This window comes from Oreochromis niloticus, linkage group LG5, assembly GCF_001858045.2.
Source record: "Oreochromis niloticus isolate F11D_XX linkage group LG5, O_niloticus_UMD_NMBU, whole genome shotgun sequence".
In the NCBI taxonomy this organism is placed as follows: domain Eukaryota; kingdom Metazoa; phylum Chordata; class Actinopteri; order Cichliformes; family Cichlidae; genus Oreochromis; species Oreochromis niloticus.
In genome coordinates, this window is record NC_031970.2 from 27186350 (window position 1) to 27201208 (window position 14859).

Sequence of the window (14859 nt, forward strand, 5' to 3'; positions counted from 1 at the left end):
TCTCTGAGCAAGGCCTCATCAAGTAGCATCTTACCCGTGGAGTTTTGTTAGACATCAATCCCCTCTGTGTGTGTGCGTGCGTGCGTGCGTGCGTGTGTGTGCGTGTGTGTGTGTGTGTGTGTGTGTGTGTTTGGATCTGTTTACATTCACATATTACTGGTTCGCTGCCAATCTCGTTAGCAAACACATTAGCACAAACTGACATCAACATACATAATAAGCAGCTCGTTGTATCAATCAAAGTTGACATTTTAGTGAACTACATACAGCTAATCAGTCGGTTCTAAATGGCTCCAAGATTAATTTTCCACAATTTATCAAACTCTGGCTGACTGAGGAACTCCTGAAGTTAACAAGCACATAATGTGGTGTTTAAACATTAGCCATTGTTGGCTGACACTTTGTTTTATCATCCATAGAGTAAGTGTAGCATGCAGTAAATGAAGAGAGGATAGAACCGTTTTTTCTCAAGTTTTTAGCGCTTTATTTCTTTAGTTTTATTCACAAACAAACTCAGCTTGGTTTCCACATTGATATTCTTATTTAACCAAAAGCCAAGTAATCCATGTCACGTTATATGAAGACACAGTATTGTTTTGGTTTTTTGGACGTGTATGGTGGAGCAAATTAATTTCTTTTTCACTGGCTTGGAAAAAAAAAAAATCTAACTTGTCCTGTATAAGCCTTAATGCTGATCCCTGAGCTCTTGTATCCTATACCAAACACTTAAGCACACGTACACAGTCACTAGTCAATTTGTCCTGCCCATGGATACACACAGAATTTATTTAAGCAAGAAGGTGGTCATTGTTATGTAAATGTTAATAGACCTGGTGCATTGAGGCAGAGAAAGGAGTACAGTGACTAGAATAGAGGGAAGCTGGTCATGTAGCCATGCAGATATATGGCACTCAATTACAAGAGTGCAAACCAATACTACACCTTTCTCTATTCAGGATGGAGCAACTACACCTGTAATTAAAATGACTGCTGTGCAACTACACAACGCATTGTATTGTGTTACATTTATGGATGGATCATCTGAGTGCTTTTACAAATTCTTAATACGGTTGAATATTCCAGTAAGCCAGTGTATATGAAGACATGCTCGAATGGTGATTGGATTACATTTAAAATCTTTATTTTTTATTTTACACAAACCAGTCACTTAACTGTGGGGAAAAATAATCAGAATAAACTACTGTGAAAATTGTCTGTTGCACCTCTAGTTCCCTCTTTTGTGACTTGATGAAGGGAAAAAAATTGAGTGAAATATTAGTAAATCCTTCAGAGACATGAGACAAAATTGGCCAAGATGGCATCATTACACAGGCGGGAATGGTTTCAGTGTCTCTAACCTCACTTATCTCTTTCTCTTTTTCTCTTAATTGTGTTTCCAGCTTTTTCTCTCACTGCCCTTGTTCATATCAGATCATTCACTGTTGCATTTCTTTTTTTATCCCTGCAATATTCTTGAATGTGTGTGCGCCTCATCAGAAAGTGTGCTCAGACACTTGTCTTGTGTGTGATGCTATCAGCCCTAATGGAAGTCTAGCTTGCCACTAGATAGCTCTGTCTTTCTCTCATCTTTCTCTGTTATACTTTGCCATCTTTTCCCAAAGGATGGTGTGATAGAGCGACTGATATGGTTAGAAAAGAGGGTGAGATGGATAGGGAGGTTAATGGCTTCTCCCCCTCCTCGCCTTCCTTCTCAATCACTATCAATCGGCCGTACAGTCGGTTCTCCTGTTGCTTCACGGTGATTGGGTGTAAGGATATGGCCCTGACTGATTGGAACGCGGCCAATCAACAGCTGGTATAGCCAATGGTGCTGCTCCTAGTGGCACACTGTACTACTCAGTTTCATGCCTTAACCAGAAGTCACACTGAGTAGAACAATGAAATGTCGCTCATGCATGACAGCACAGGGAATTGTTTTGAATTTGAGTCAAATTTCTTTTCAGATTCGTGCACAGCAGGCCTCGTCAGAGCCCGGTTATAAAGTATCAAATGGGGGAAAGCTGAGTGAAAACGCAGAACGGCACGTTTTCTTTCTGGTTTTGCTGTCATAAATTACAACAGGAAAGAATACGAGGCTGATAAATGGAACTAGAAAGACATTTGCACACAATGAGCGGGGCTGTAAGTACCGATTGTTTTATTTCACTTCAACTCATTTGCATTTTTGGCAAACATATCTTTTAAGGGAAAAGAGAGAAATCTCCAGTTCTCAGTAAAAATGTGTGAAAGCAAATTGGACCCGTGAAGATCACTGCACTTGCCTTAAGGAATACTACTTGGCTTATACATACTGTTGCAGTGTCTTCAAATAGAAAATTCTGTACATTGTGCATTTGCGACCGACTTGTTTCTCACTTGAATCACAAGCTGTTGCACATGCGCTGCACACCTGAACTTCTCTAAATGTTATCCAGCTGAGGTGCATGTGAGAATGCAAATTTCCAACATGTCTTTAACTTGGCAGCTTCTAGTGAGTAATTTTTGTGGCATTTGATTCAGCTGATGTGCAAATAGCACACTTATTCGTCCTGTGTGTTTACCAGTAGTGAGTGGGAGTCGTGTATGCTGCTTCCTCCACGCTGCCTTGGCATTTCCCTCACCTACACCATACATAGTGTTTTCAGTATGTCGTGTAAATATATTATTGATCTGAAAAACACCCCCCCCAAAAAACGTCTGAACACGTCTTTGGACTTCTGTAGCTGTTTTTTAATATATATCAGTAACAAATTTTGAATGAAAGGATGCATATGAGGGCAAAGCCAATCAGGCAGATTTAGGTTCTCTCTCCACAAACACTATCTGTTATACACCTCCCAGGCATGACTTCCACACAGCAGCTCTTGTGAGCGCAAATAAAGAAAAGCAGCATTTGTCCCCCTTTTTTTGCCTCCCTCTTCCTCTTCTCTGCTTCTCTCTCTGTGTATATGGTGGTGGGTTGCTTGGCAGTGCTAATGGAAATGCCAGCTGTGTGGCTCCTCACTCCTCACCAAGTCCATTTACTAAAGTGACAGAGTCATTTACCAGGCAGACGGCCTCTCCCATCCTCACTTAATTAGAAGACCCCTAGGCCTGTCTACCTTAGCCGGTCACATTTACCTCTTTTTCTCCCTCTACAGTCTCTTTGTTCCAGCTCTTTGTTTTCTACAGTTTTTCAATCTCTGTCTCATGCTTTGTCTTCGTCTCAGTTTTTTTTTTCACTTACTCCCTCATCCCGCTTCGTTCTTCTGTCTCCTCTCTCTTTCTGTCGGGCTCCTTCTCACCAAAGGGACAGAGTGTAATGGACCAATGGATACACAAAGACTGAGAGTATATTGACATATTGTTGAGAATAGCTCCTTTTAGAAGAGTTGATGGGAAAGTCCATGTGATGAAGGTGTTGATGGAGAGAGATTGGTTCCCAGATCTTAAAAGTTTTTTTTTTTTTTTTTTCCTTTTTCTCACTTTTGTTTTGTTGGTTTAAAACTTCATATTGCTGATTTACTGTTGCACTGACTTCAGAATTAACGCAAATGTCTTGTAGGATAGTGGGGATTTTAGCTGTCATCCTAATTGGCCTTGAAGTCACCATGTGCACAAATGCAAAAGGCAAATAAATATATAGTTATGTAGGCCTGCTTCTTGTTTTCATCGGGATATAGATGACGAAATCTCCACTGTGTTTCAGAAGAGAGAAAACAAAATGTGAGTCCAGTGAAAGAAATAAAGGATGAGGGTGAAAGAGAAGTCGAACTGTTCAGAAACAAGAAACGGCACATAAAGCACAATACAAAAGAAATAATAGAAAGAGGGGAATGAATGAAAGGGTGCTAAGTGCAAAAATACTGTTCTGGGAGAAAAATTGCAGCTTTCTTGCCATACTTAAAGGCTTAAACTTGTTTATCGCCTTGGCTCTTTGTATTGCTACATCACTGAATTCTAACAGTTATGTAGTATTTCGACATCTATCAGTAAACTATGTGAAAGCAGATAAGTTTCCGATGGGACACCGCGATTGCTGCTTCTCACGTTTTGTTTCTTTCACTTTGGCATTTCTCTTAGCCATCTACAGCATCTCTTCTTTCTTGTCAGCACCATACTGTGCCAGTCTTGTTTGCTTTCCTGCTTATCTCCAATCAGTCAACACATCAAGCCTAGTCTTGCTTGCCATTGATCTTGTAAGCCCCTTACAATCCAGTCAATGCACACATGCTAACCCAGCCTTTGATACGACCCCCCCGCCCTCATGTACACACACTTGCTCTCCTGAGCTGGTATTCTAGCACTTGAAGAACTGGCTCACTTGCATGGATATACTGGGAGTTCAGCACTCCCATTTCTAATGTTGTTGGGATGATGCACTGTTGCCAAAGCAGAAGATGACAACGCCAGTTACTGTCACTGCAAAGTAATGACAGCCACAACGCGTTTAGTGAAGTTTTACCCTAACAAATAGTTGTATCTGTCTTTGTTTCTATTTCTGTGTCCTCCTGGAGCGTTTAGTGGCTGTGTGGATGGGTATTGATTTCATTGTTGCACACGGCTATTCACTGCCAGCACAGATTAAGCCGGCACAGAGTGCACGTTGATTGACGGTTATTGAAAGAATGCAGGTGTGGTTAATGTCAGCTTAGAGAAAAGAAGTCACAGAGGAATGATGACGAGGCGACGACCCTACTCATCTTGCTGTTTTCTTTCTCCCTCGCCTCCCCATTTCTGCCCCCAAGATGTTGGCTAAGAAAAAATAAACTTTTGTGTAAAGATCACAGAACAAGGTTTAGATGAAAGTAGAGAAGCAATAAAAATGTTTGAGGTTTTTATTGTGAATTTGATAAAAACTGTGCATTTAAGAAGTATCTGTGGAAAATTGACCCAGTGATGTCCTTCAAACTAACCTTTTGAGGCTTTTCTGTAAGAATCAAATTTCAGTACTTCCTACTGTTTGCTGAATTATAGCATTACAGCCATTTTAAGTAAAGTGTTAAGCACGAGAGATTTGGTGGTGGTTCTATAGTGAGGCACAGGCATTGCCAAATTATGATGCAGTCTCAAGCATATATCTAAAAATAACTGAAAACAAGCAGTGATTTCTTCCTCTTGGCCCCCTGACAGTATAACCCAGTCTCTTTTCTTGCAGACAGCTACACCCCCCCTCCTCTCTTCTTCTCCAGCCTCTCTGTGTTTGAATGTTTAAAAAAAAAAAAAAAAGAAGAAGAAGAAGCCGCAACAAGGCCGATCCTTTTATGTCTTTACAGTTTACAACCAATGAAAAGCTGCGCTGAAAGCTTTACAGTTCCTCTGGGTTTTGGGGGTGACCGTCACAAAGCCTGTTAGCTGGACGTTTAAAGGCAGGTGATAGCGCTCTGTAAAAACAGATTGAAGGGGAAAGGTGGAAAGTTTATAGCTGAAAGGAGATGTCATGGCATTGTGATATGGTCAGGGTAGAAGGTTGACAACAGAGGAAGTAGGAGCAAGAAAAGGAGAATTGAGTTACAGCAGTGGATGCTATTGTAAATAAGGAGAAGTCAAGAGAGAGGAGATGGCGGGCTTGGTTTATAAGGTCATTTAAAGGAGTAATGTGGCGCGCTGTCTGGAATTGGCTTTCATTAAAAGAGCCATCAAGAGAGATGGGACGAGATGGGACGAGATGGGACGAGGGAGACAGTGAGGTTATCCTCACTCTGCCTGTATTCCTAACAGAGAGAAACTGAACTCTTTTTAATTTTTTTTTTTTTTAAAGTGTATCTTCTTGTATCACACGTCATACACATACTTTCACAGCTCTTTGAAAGCATTTTTTTACACACTGGGGAAAACGACCACTATAGTTTCTTAATTTCTTCCACAAGATTTGAGTCACTGCCACTCAGCAGAGCCCACAGTGTTTTCACCACTACCACTGCAGGAATGATTGTGAACAATAGGTCATACCTATCATTACACAGGGCCATGATAAGATTATGTTAGCTCACCAAGGACCCGTAGTGTTAGTATGATTTATGTGGGTCATTGTTAATCGGAGTCGCGGTGAATTACGGTGAATGGAGGAATTGGCTGGTATATGTGATGATACGTGGAACATATAATTCTTTCCTTTCAATTTTCAATTTTTTTGTTGAGTCATAGAGACAGCCTATAAGGTGTCCAATCACATATCCTCAACTCCAGCTGCTTTTCTCCCCTCCTATCCATCATCTCTTAATTCATTCACACTCCTTTCCCCCTCTGTCATTCTTTTATTATCAAAGACACCAAAAGACCCAGTCCCCTGTTCCATCCTTCTTTCAACTCTCCTTTCAGATGAAAACTAGACTCACACTCATTTTGACAATGACACATAGCAGGCGTCTGCCACCATATCCCATCTACTCAGCAAGATGTCCTTGCCAATTCGCACTGTCTTCCATTAGACTTCTCCTTGACTTCTCGTCCATGCAGCCAGCACTTCCAGTAGATGACCACCTTCCTCGTTTGCCTTACAGTCCAGCACCATATCTTGTTTGCATCATTTCATTTACTGTGCTGAGGTCTACACTGACTAATAGATGAGATGCTCAGGGAAGGTTGATGGCTACAAACAGTGATATAGGCACAGGAATCATAGAGTGTAAACAAACAGATATGCACTCAGGAAATTGAGAACAGAAAGTGCTATAATAGCGTATAGTGTCAAGTGTTTTTGTTTTTCTGTCCTGTGAGCCTTCCAAAAGCCCCAAAGCCAGTTTGCCACAAGGCATTCGAAGCAGAAATTAGTTCCATCATGTCACATCTATCTCATATCTCAGTTGTACTTGCAGCTTGCAGAGGAATCCTGGCCCCAGTTTAATATTTCAGTCCTCTATTCCTTTGTCCACCTGTTTTCCGTCCTGCTGCTAACCACCTTTATCTTAAGCCTCAGGCCTCTGCTCTTTTCTCTTCCGTGTTTTTCTTTTCTCTTATCGCTCTGCCCCCCAACCCCCTCCAAATCCCTACCTCATAAAAAAGACACCACTTTAGTCCCTCCACATACCACTTGGATGAGGTTCTCATGGTTAAATCTGTCTGTGTGATGTGAAAGTGTTACCCAGGGGAAAGATTGTTAAATGCTTTTACTTAGTGATCAGCTGGCCCTCTCTATGCTGCATGATTTAAAATCAGCCTGCAGTGGCAACTTGATATACTCACGTTTTCTTACACACACACACACACACACACACGCACGCACGCACGCACGCACGCACGCGCGCACGCATCATGAAACGGGCGTCCAGCAAATCATCAACTTGGGGGCCCACTGGTGAAGAAAAGTTGGATGTGGCGCTGACACTTGCAACACATACAAACACACGTGCTTACTTTGTTGCCCACTAACATTCTCAGCATTTGCTTTCGGGCTGTGTGTCACACTCTTGAACAAGCTCAACCTGTTAATATCTTGAAACACACACACATTCTTTCATGTTCACTGGGACCATGTTGTGAACCATCTGTCATCACCTTTAACTGAAGTGGAGGGCTAAACTTGCACACTTGATCTGGTTTCGTAGGCAACATCTGCAGGCTATCATCACACTCGTACATCCACACACTCACTCACTCACTCGCACACACAGAGCGAGTAATGTCACATTGATGCACTAAGGCTTTGTTGCACAGGCTTTGTACAGATGCTTGAATTCCCTCATACATACACACACACACACACACACACACACACACACACACACACACACACACACACACACACACACACACACACACACTGGGTCTGTCCTTCTGGTCCTCCGCCTCCTGTTGGTTTTTGAGGTCACCTGTCAATCTCAGCGCTTTTATCATGTTCACCTTTCAGCTGTCCCATGATGCATTGCGAGGCCTCTCCTGTACATGCTTGACTGGAGGCTGTCACACATTGCTGAAATGGTTCACCACAGCACATATAAGCACAAAGACCCACACACATACACTTCTCACTGACTAGCACTTAGTCTCTCTCAGGAACACACGCACTGAGACAAACACACTGTTTGCTGATTGCATGTTTTAAATAGAAGGAGTCTGATAAGCTGTCAAATTCTTACCTCCATCCGGCTGAATATACTCTTCATTTTATGAGTTTGATTGTGAAGACACTAATTGCCTCCCTGCTCTATATCTCTTGTTTCTCTTCCTTGCTTCCACTCTCTCTCTGTAGGTGGTGAGAGTTCCAGTAGAGAGCTGTGAGCAGTACACCACTTGCGGGGAGTGTTTGGGCTCCAGAGACCCTCACTGTGGATGGTGTGTTCTTCACAATGTGTAAGTGCTACACACACTCATGCACGCATTAACATACTCCATCCTGGTGCACTTCATATGTAGCCTATTGCATTACACTGTAGATAGCGGTGAAAGCAGTGTTTGGGTGTTTTAGTTCAGAAGATCATGTTGGGAATGGAAGCAACAACCTGAAAAGTTGCATATTATACTTAGTAGGCTTTTGCCAAACACATTGTGATGACACCCTAATCTCCAAAACAGCTCTTTTGTAAATGTTTGTTATAGATTTAATAAAATTTTTCTAACAACTATAAATTAGTCCTTTAATTATCACTCAAGAGGAAATTTAACTTTTACAGCTGCTGCATGCTTCCAATAAATACTAACAGAGCATGACAGCTTACATTATTAGAACTATTTTTCTCAGTGTTATTTAGCCAGTTTTGTGTGTGTGAACATGGCATTGTACACCTGCAGACTTTTGCAGTAACAGATTTTACAGATTTTAGAATTAGTCTCTTACATTGTTAGTCTTTGGTTTTTGGATTAAGTCTTGTTTGCTATAAGATTACTGTTTAAGGTTAGATATGTAATAGAGGGATTTGCAGTCGGAAAATTGAGCTTAGCCCTCAAAAGAGTGTAGTGATACATTTTAACACTGTTTATCTGCAATCTCGTCATTCTTTCTGTTTGACTGGAGGGTTTGTGTGCACACACTGTAAGGCGAGAACAGTTGCATGTTATTGAGAGGTGACAGCATGTTAAACCACATTTGGAATGCCTCAAGCTTTTGGCGTAATGCCATCTCTTAGTGCATTAATTAAACTTATAGTACGTATCACCAAACCATCTCTCCTCAAGGCATGCACAGCATATACACACACTACTTGTTTTTTCTCCATTTCAGGAGACTATTACACGTTTAAAATTACACATACAGTCATGATGAACTTAATTCAGTGACAGCCCGCCATTTGGACACATGGAATTGAAACGGGGGAAACGCTTCATTCACACAAATGCACAGTCGCACACGCCAGAAGAGCAGTAGAAGGGAAAAAGGTTTCTAATGAGAAAAGGTGTACAAATCTTTGTGCTTTTCTGCTAATGCCTTACAGTGTGTGCATGTCAGGGACTCTCAGGTGGGTGTTTGGCGACAGCTTTTTCTTCCCGACCGTGAGTGAAGGCTAACTAAATGAGGGAATGGGGGCACCGCTGTATGAAGGAAGCAGTTAGCAATTTTTCTGGCTCTCTATTATTGTTAAGGACTTGCAGTACGCTGCATCAGCATTTTCTTCTCACCGCTGGGACCAGATGTTGTTAGCGCGAAGGTGAAAGTGATAGCTAATGCATTATGAATTGCTTATAGTAAAGCCACTACGATACGGGGCTGAATGCTGATTTTTAGCATGATCAGTTGGCTTTTAATAAGCGTGGCTGAAATTGCTGACCCCTTTGATATGCATCTGGTAGGAAATTGCATCATTTTTTAGTGTTCAGGGAAACTTTAACGATCGCCTGTATATCTCCTGAGAAGTTTGAATTGGGTGGGCCTGTAAAGTGAAAAGATGAGGCGAGCTGACTGGTCTTGTAGCTTGGCAGGTCTTGCACAAATGTCAGGACCAATAAGGTAATGATCTAAAGGCCTACAGTAATGGCTGGGAGAAGCCATTAGCCTATTTGTCTTTTATTATTGCTCCCATTTCTGTGTGACTGTGATGGCTGTGCGTGTTTATCATCTTAATATGATTGTCATATTAGTTTAACAGTTTCTTGTGTCCTTTGTTGCCTCTTTCCTCCTCTCACCTCTTGTCAAGCTCATTTTCTTTTACCCCGTTCTCCTCACCTTTCTTCTTGTAATTAATATACATTTTTCGTCTTTTTTAATCTTTCGCTTCTTGTCTTGCTGTTTCCCAGATGTTCACGTAAGGACCACTGTGAGCGGGCAGGAGAGCCTCAGAGGTTTGCCTCTGACCAGAGACAGTGTGTGGAGCTAACTGTTCAGCCGAGAAATATTTCTGTCACGATGTCTGAAGTCCAGGTATGTCTTCCTGTTTCAGTGCACACAGACATCTTACTTGAGCAGAAAGACTGTAAAATGGCCAGAACTCAAAGCCTGGCTGTGTAACGTGTTTAACAAAATCTGCTTACTGGAACCTCCTAAACATTAGATTTATGTCTTCATTGGTATTTAAAAAAAAAGGGTAAGGTTGTGTGTCCTTCTCTAACTTGGTGAAGCGAGGCAAAGTTGTCGGTTGCAGCCAAGAAATGGCCTGGCACGTAACCCGCTGTTAAAATGTCATGTTGTTGTTTTCAGACTAAACGAGCAAGCATAACATAACATAATAATCAGTGAGCTTTAGAGGTGCCGGTAGACAGATTTAGTTACTGTTATTTGACAGAGACAGGGTGGCATTTCCCAAAATGTCTAACTAAGGTTAGTCTCGTCTGAAAATGGTTTAGGCTGGTTGTATGATGCATGAGTATTTTTCAGCAGATAAGTAGCTGGTTTATTTAACGGTGACGTTATAGTTAACGTTGACCTGCTCAATAGCTCTGTGAAATCGTCTGCTCAGTCCACTGTGCCTTTATTTTTAAGACAAATGAGCTTTGTTCATTAATTGTACTAATATGACGTTTGTTAGATACTATCAGTTTTTAGGTAAAATGATTGAATTCGTCCTATCATCGAATTGGTACAACACAATGGAATTACAGAGAAATGAGCAAAGCAAGAAACGGTGTGCGTCTCTATATCTGGTGTTCAGTGTTCCCAGTTTTCACTGGGATATAAGTGCAATCTTATGTTATGGATTGTTTAGGAAATTTTAGAAAATTGTACACCAAAAAAGTCACTTTTGAATATTTGCAGCAAATTTAATTAGAAATCTGCTTTCCGTGCCCTCGTAATCAGTGTTCTTACTCTGAGCTTTTCGAGGTCTCGTTCCATCAGCGGCTCCTCGGTGTAATCATATAGGTTTGACTGATTACAGTTGGCCTCACTTTCATTCTGCACATTAACTTGTACACATTAACCTTGCTCGAAATGGCCACTCCAGTGACTGATGCACACATGCATACACACATGCGCTCACTCTTTTATTCCTGTAACTGTCACACATACACATACCCATGTATCACTCCCCTTCTGTCCCAACACCCATTAACCCTCATGTCATATCTTATAACAATCCATGTACACCGTGTCCTTCCATTGATCAAGCACTGGGTACTGATTCTCTCACTCTTACTCTCTCCTTCTCCCTCTCCCCCTCCCACCCGTAGCTGGTCCTCCAAGCTCGCAATGTGCCCGATCTGTCAGCGGGGGTCAACTGCTCCTTTGAGGACTATGTGGAGACAGAGGGACAGATCCAGGGTGGACACATCTTCTGCCTGTCTCCTTCTGCCCGGGACATCGCCCCAATCACTCGAAACAAAGGTCAGGGCAGGAAGGGCGATAAGTGATGAAGTCATGGAGTGAGGTCATTGGGTGGTAGCACTGAGATGTGTGGCTAGGGTTATGGCAAGTTTTAGTGACATGCTTGAAGAATGTAGACACAAAATCTTTATGATGACATCTTTGTTGGTTTCTTTCGCCTCTTTATCATCTTATTTCCTTGCTATTCTGTACTGTATTCACCATCAGATGTAGCAGATGTGTGCCCCCCTAAAGGATCTTGTAGTACACTTGAGCTTTAGAACAGAATTGTAATGTTACTAGTTGATTTGCTTTGCATGTCTATATTCAGTATTCCTTGTCAGTTTCAATAATGGCCAAACATTCGCTTTCTGAAGCCCAAACACAAGTCCAGCTTTATCTACTGAAAATAGAACTGTTTTTGTATTCCCATTATCAACCATTGTGCACTGATGTCCCTTTCATTTTATTTATCTGAAAGACCGGTTTTGTGCTTAACTTCATTTCAAAGCAGCAACTTCAGTGTGGTTTAGCGTAATGTTTAAAAATATCGACATCATTTTTTTCCCAGAGATTATGCACCTGTTTTATGTCCAATTCTGTCACACCACAAAGATGGTAATAAAAAAACTTGTTTTGTATCCACATTCAAAGCACCGAAAACATGTCACATAGCGAGAACTAAGTTTCCTCAAAGCAACATCACAGTAGTTCTTCAACTGAGCCCATTATGCCCCATTATGAGTTCTCATCAGCCTTGGCATCCAAACACTGATTGGTGCCGCTATTTTTAATGCCACCCTACTGTGGGTGTGACATGAGTAGTGTGTTGCTAGGCTGCAGTATGTCTTTGTGTATGTGTTATCTGTTAAGGGCACAAAAGTGGAATTCAGAAGTGTCTGAATCTGTATCGACAAATAAGTTGTTTTAATTTACGCCCGCGTTTATTCTGTTTTTAAAGGAGTTTTTTAGATACGACTGTAGTTGTTTGCTAATGTGTTTGACTTGGACTTTTCTCTTTTAAGCCTTCAGAGAGAGCAGAATAACTGTTAATCTGGTTTGCTTCCCTGTTTCTGATATGCAGGTGACAAGCGGGTGGTGAAACTTTACCTGAAGTCCAAGGAGACGGGCAAGAAGTTTGCCAGCGTCGACTTTGTCTTCTACAACTGCAGCGTCCATCAGTCGTAAGTGACAGCGATGACATGTTTTCTAATTTGATGGGCGAAAATGTTGTTTTAGTCTTTTGCCTCTTTGTCCATTCGTACCATAGGCTGTCTCATGTTACTGTCCATGAGAGATGCAGTTAGAGACACACACACACACACATCTATCTCTCCCCCTCGGTCCTCCACAGGAGGCTTATGTTACATTTGAAGAGAAAAATCAAATGCGCCATATATGAGAAACGATCGGGACATGCGATGGTAATTCTACTCTTTTTTTATCATATCCCACAACACACACTAATGGTACTTGCATGATTAAGTCATTACATAGTGGTCTGCCATAATGCCTCAAAATTTTGGACTCTAACTTAATTGTGTTTTTTACCCGCTTGATTAAACAAATACAGTTGGCGTTTTTTTAGCAATTACATTGTCAGCCTGGCACTTATTTACCCCAAAAAGATCACAGCAAATATGATAATACTGAAACGGTGTGAATCAAATCTTGTGCCTCTTCCGATGAGTTGGTCTCCTTCACACTCCAGATGCCCTCAGCTCTCTGTGCCTAGTTGCAGTTCACTGCCTCTCCTAATCCACCTTCTGCTGAAAATCTCTACCACCCATAGAGCCACACCCCTAGGTCAGTCCTACCACAAGCCTGGTGCGCCCTGCCGGGGTAAAAGAATCCTCTAACTCCTCCACCCCCCTAACACAATACCCTCCCTCCTGCTCAACCGGGGCTGATCTAGGGGAGGCTGAAACGTCTGCTGGGGTATTAGCCTTGGGGCAGCAGATGGCTTGGGGGCCCCTGGGGTACCACAGGGCTCCATCCTGGCTTCCCTCTGGATGCAGGATGAGCCTCCTTCGAGGATTGTCTACAAACACACGCAGACATACACGTGCAGTGTTACTCCACTCCTGCACTTACCGCTCACTGAAACCCCAACTGTCTTGGACACCTAATCCGTTACTGTGACCTTTAACCCAACCCCCTGCTCTTGTACACAAATCCCCTGCCACAGCAACGATGATTAGCTCAGCTGGTTAAGGGTGTGGTGGTTTACGATGTCAACTCACAGTTAATCCATCTCCCACACGGACCCCATAATGTCGGTGTTATCTCTCAATGTCTTTTTGTGTATTTGCGTGCATCTTGCATCACATCGTGTGATTACAGATCATCTCATGTTAATAGCCTAAACAAATATAGTAGGACACCTTTTCGTAAAATTCGATATCATATCAGATATTCCAACATGTCACTGATCTCACAAATCGATTGAAAAAGTATGAGAAGTGACAGAGACGAGAGACTCGCCCATGTGACGATATTAGCCCAATGAACTCTGATTAAGTCCGCTCCCTGTTCTGATCTAATACAACCTCTGAGTGATGTAATGGACATGTTTAACGAAGTTAGAGATAGGGCACGTTGCATCTTCTGCAGCGACTCTGATGGTGAAGAGAGATGCTGAGATAAGAATTCCATTTGGAGCTGGCACTATGTCCCGCATACCCGCTGTTCCCCCCCCAGGCGTAAGTGTTTGCCATCTGATGAGATGAGACTGGTAATGTTGTTGGTGTAATCAGTTCAGGCCCGCACAGCCACATGCAAGGCCCTGTTTCCAGAATGCTTGGTCATTCTTTGCAGAGCTGGGCTTTCCTCTAATTGGCTTGAACTTAAAATACTGCAGGCTTTTACACTATGCAGGAAGCAGACATTCTTGAAACATTCAGAAGCAGAATTGCGAGCATTAGCTGTGAGTGAATTCCCACGCATCTTTCTTTTCTTTTTTTCCTCCCCAGCATCATGTTGTACTTCCTGCTGTCTAGGCTTGTATGCTGGAGTATAAATGCACACTGGAATTGCTTTGCCAACAGTTTAATCTCACGTGCTAATACCCCACCTCCTCCCACACCCAACCAAAAAAAACACCAAAACAAAACCAAAAAATAAATTAAAAAAACCACACGCCCCACCTTTTTATTTACTCAACTGATTACGTTGTGGCCCTTGCCTTTTCAAAAATGCCATAAATTTGC

The 14859-nt window shown here is 42.1% G+C and overlaps 1 protein-coding gene across 5 annotated transcripts in view; it reads left to right on the plus strand.

The window, feature by feature from the left end:
- The window catches only part of plxna1b (plexin A1b), a 176727-nt gene that overhangs the window by 86735 nt on the left and 75133 nt on the right, over positions 1 to 14859 (plus strand). For all 5 annotated transcript variants that reach the window (XM_013269156.2, XM_005469287.3, XM_013269158.2 and 2 more), the window contains exons 5-8: positions 8171 to 8271; positions 10150 to 10273; positions 11518 to 11671; positions 12735 to 12834. In XM_013269156.2, coding sequence (XP_013124610.1) covers positions 8171 to 8271; positions 10150 to 10273; positions 11518 to 11671; positions 12735 to 12834 — 479 coding nt within the window. The remainder of the gene's footprint in view (positions 1 to 8170; positions 8272 to 10149; positions 10274 to 11517; positions 11672 to 12734; positions 12835 to 14859) is intronic.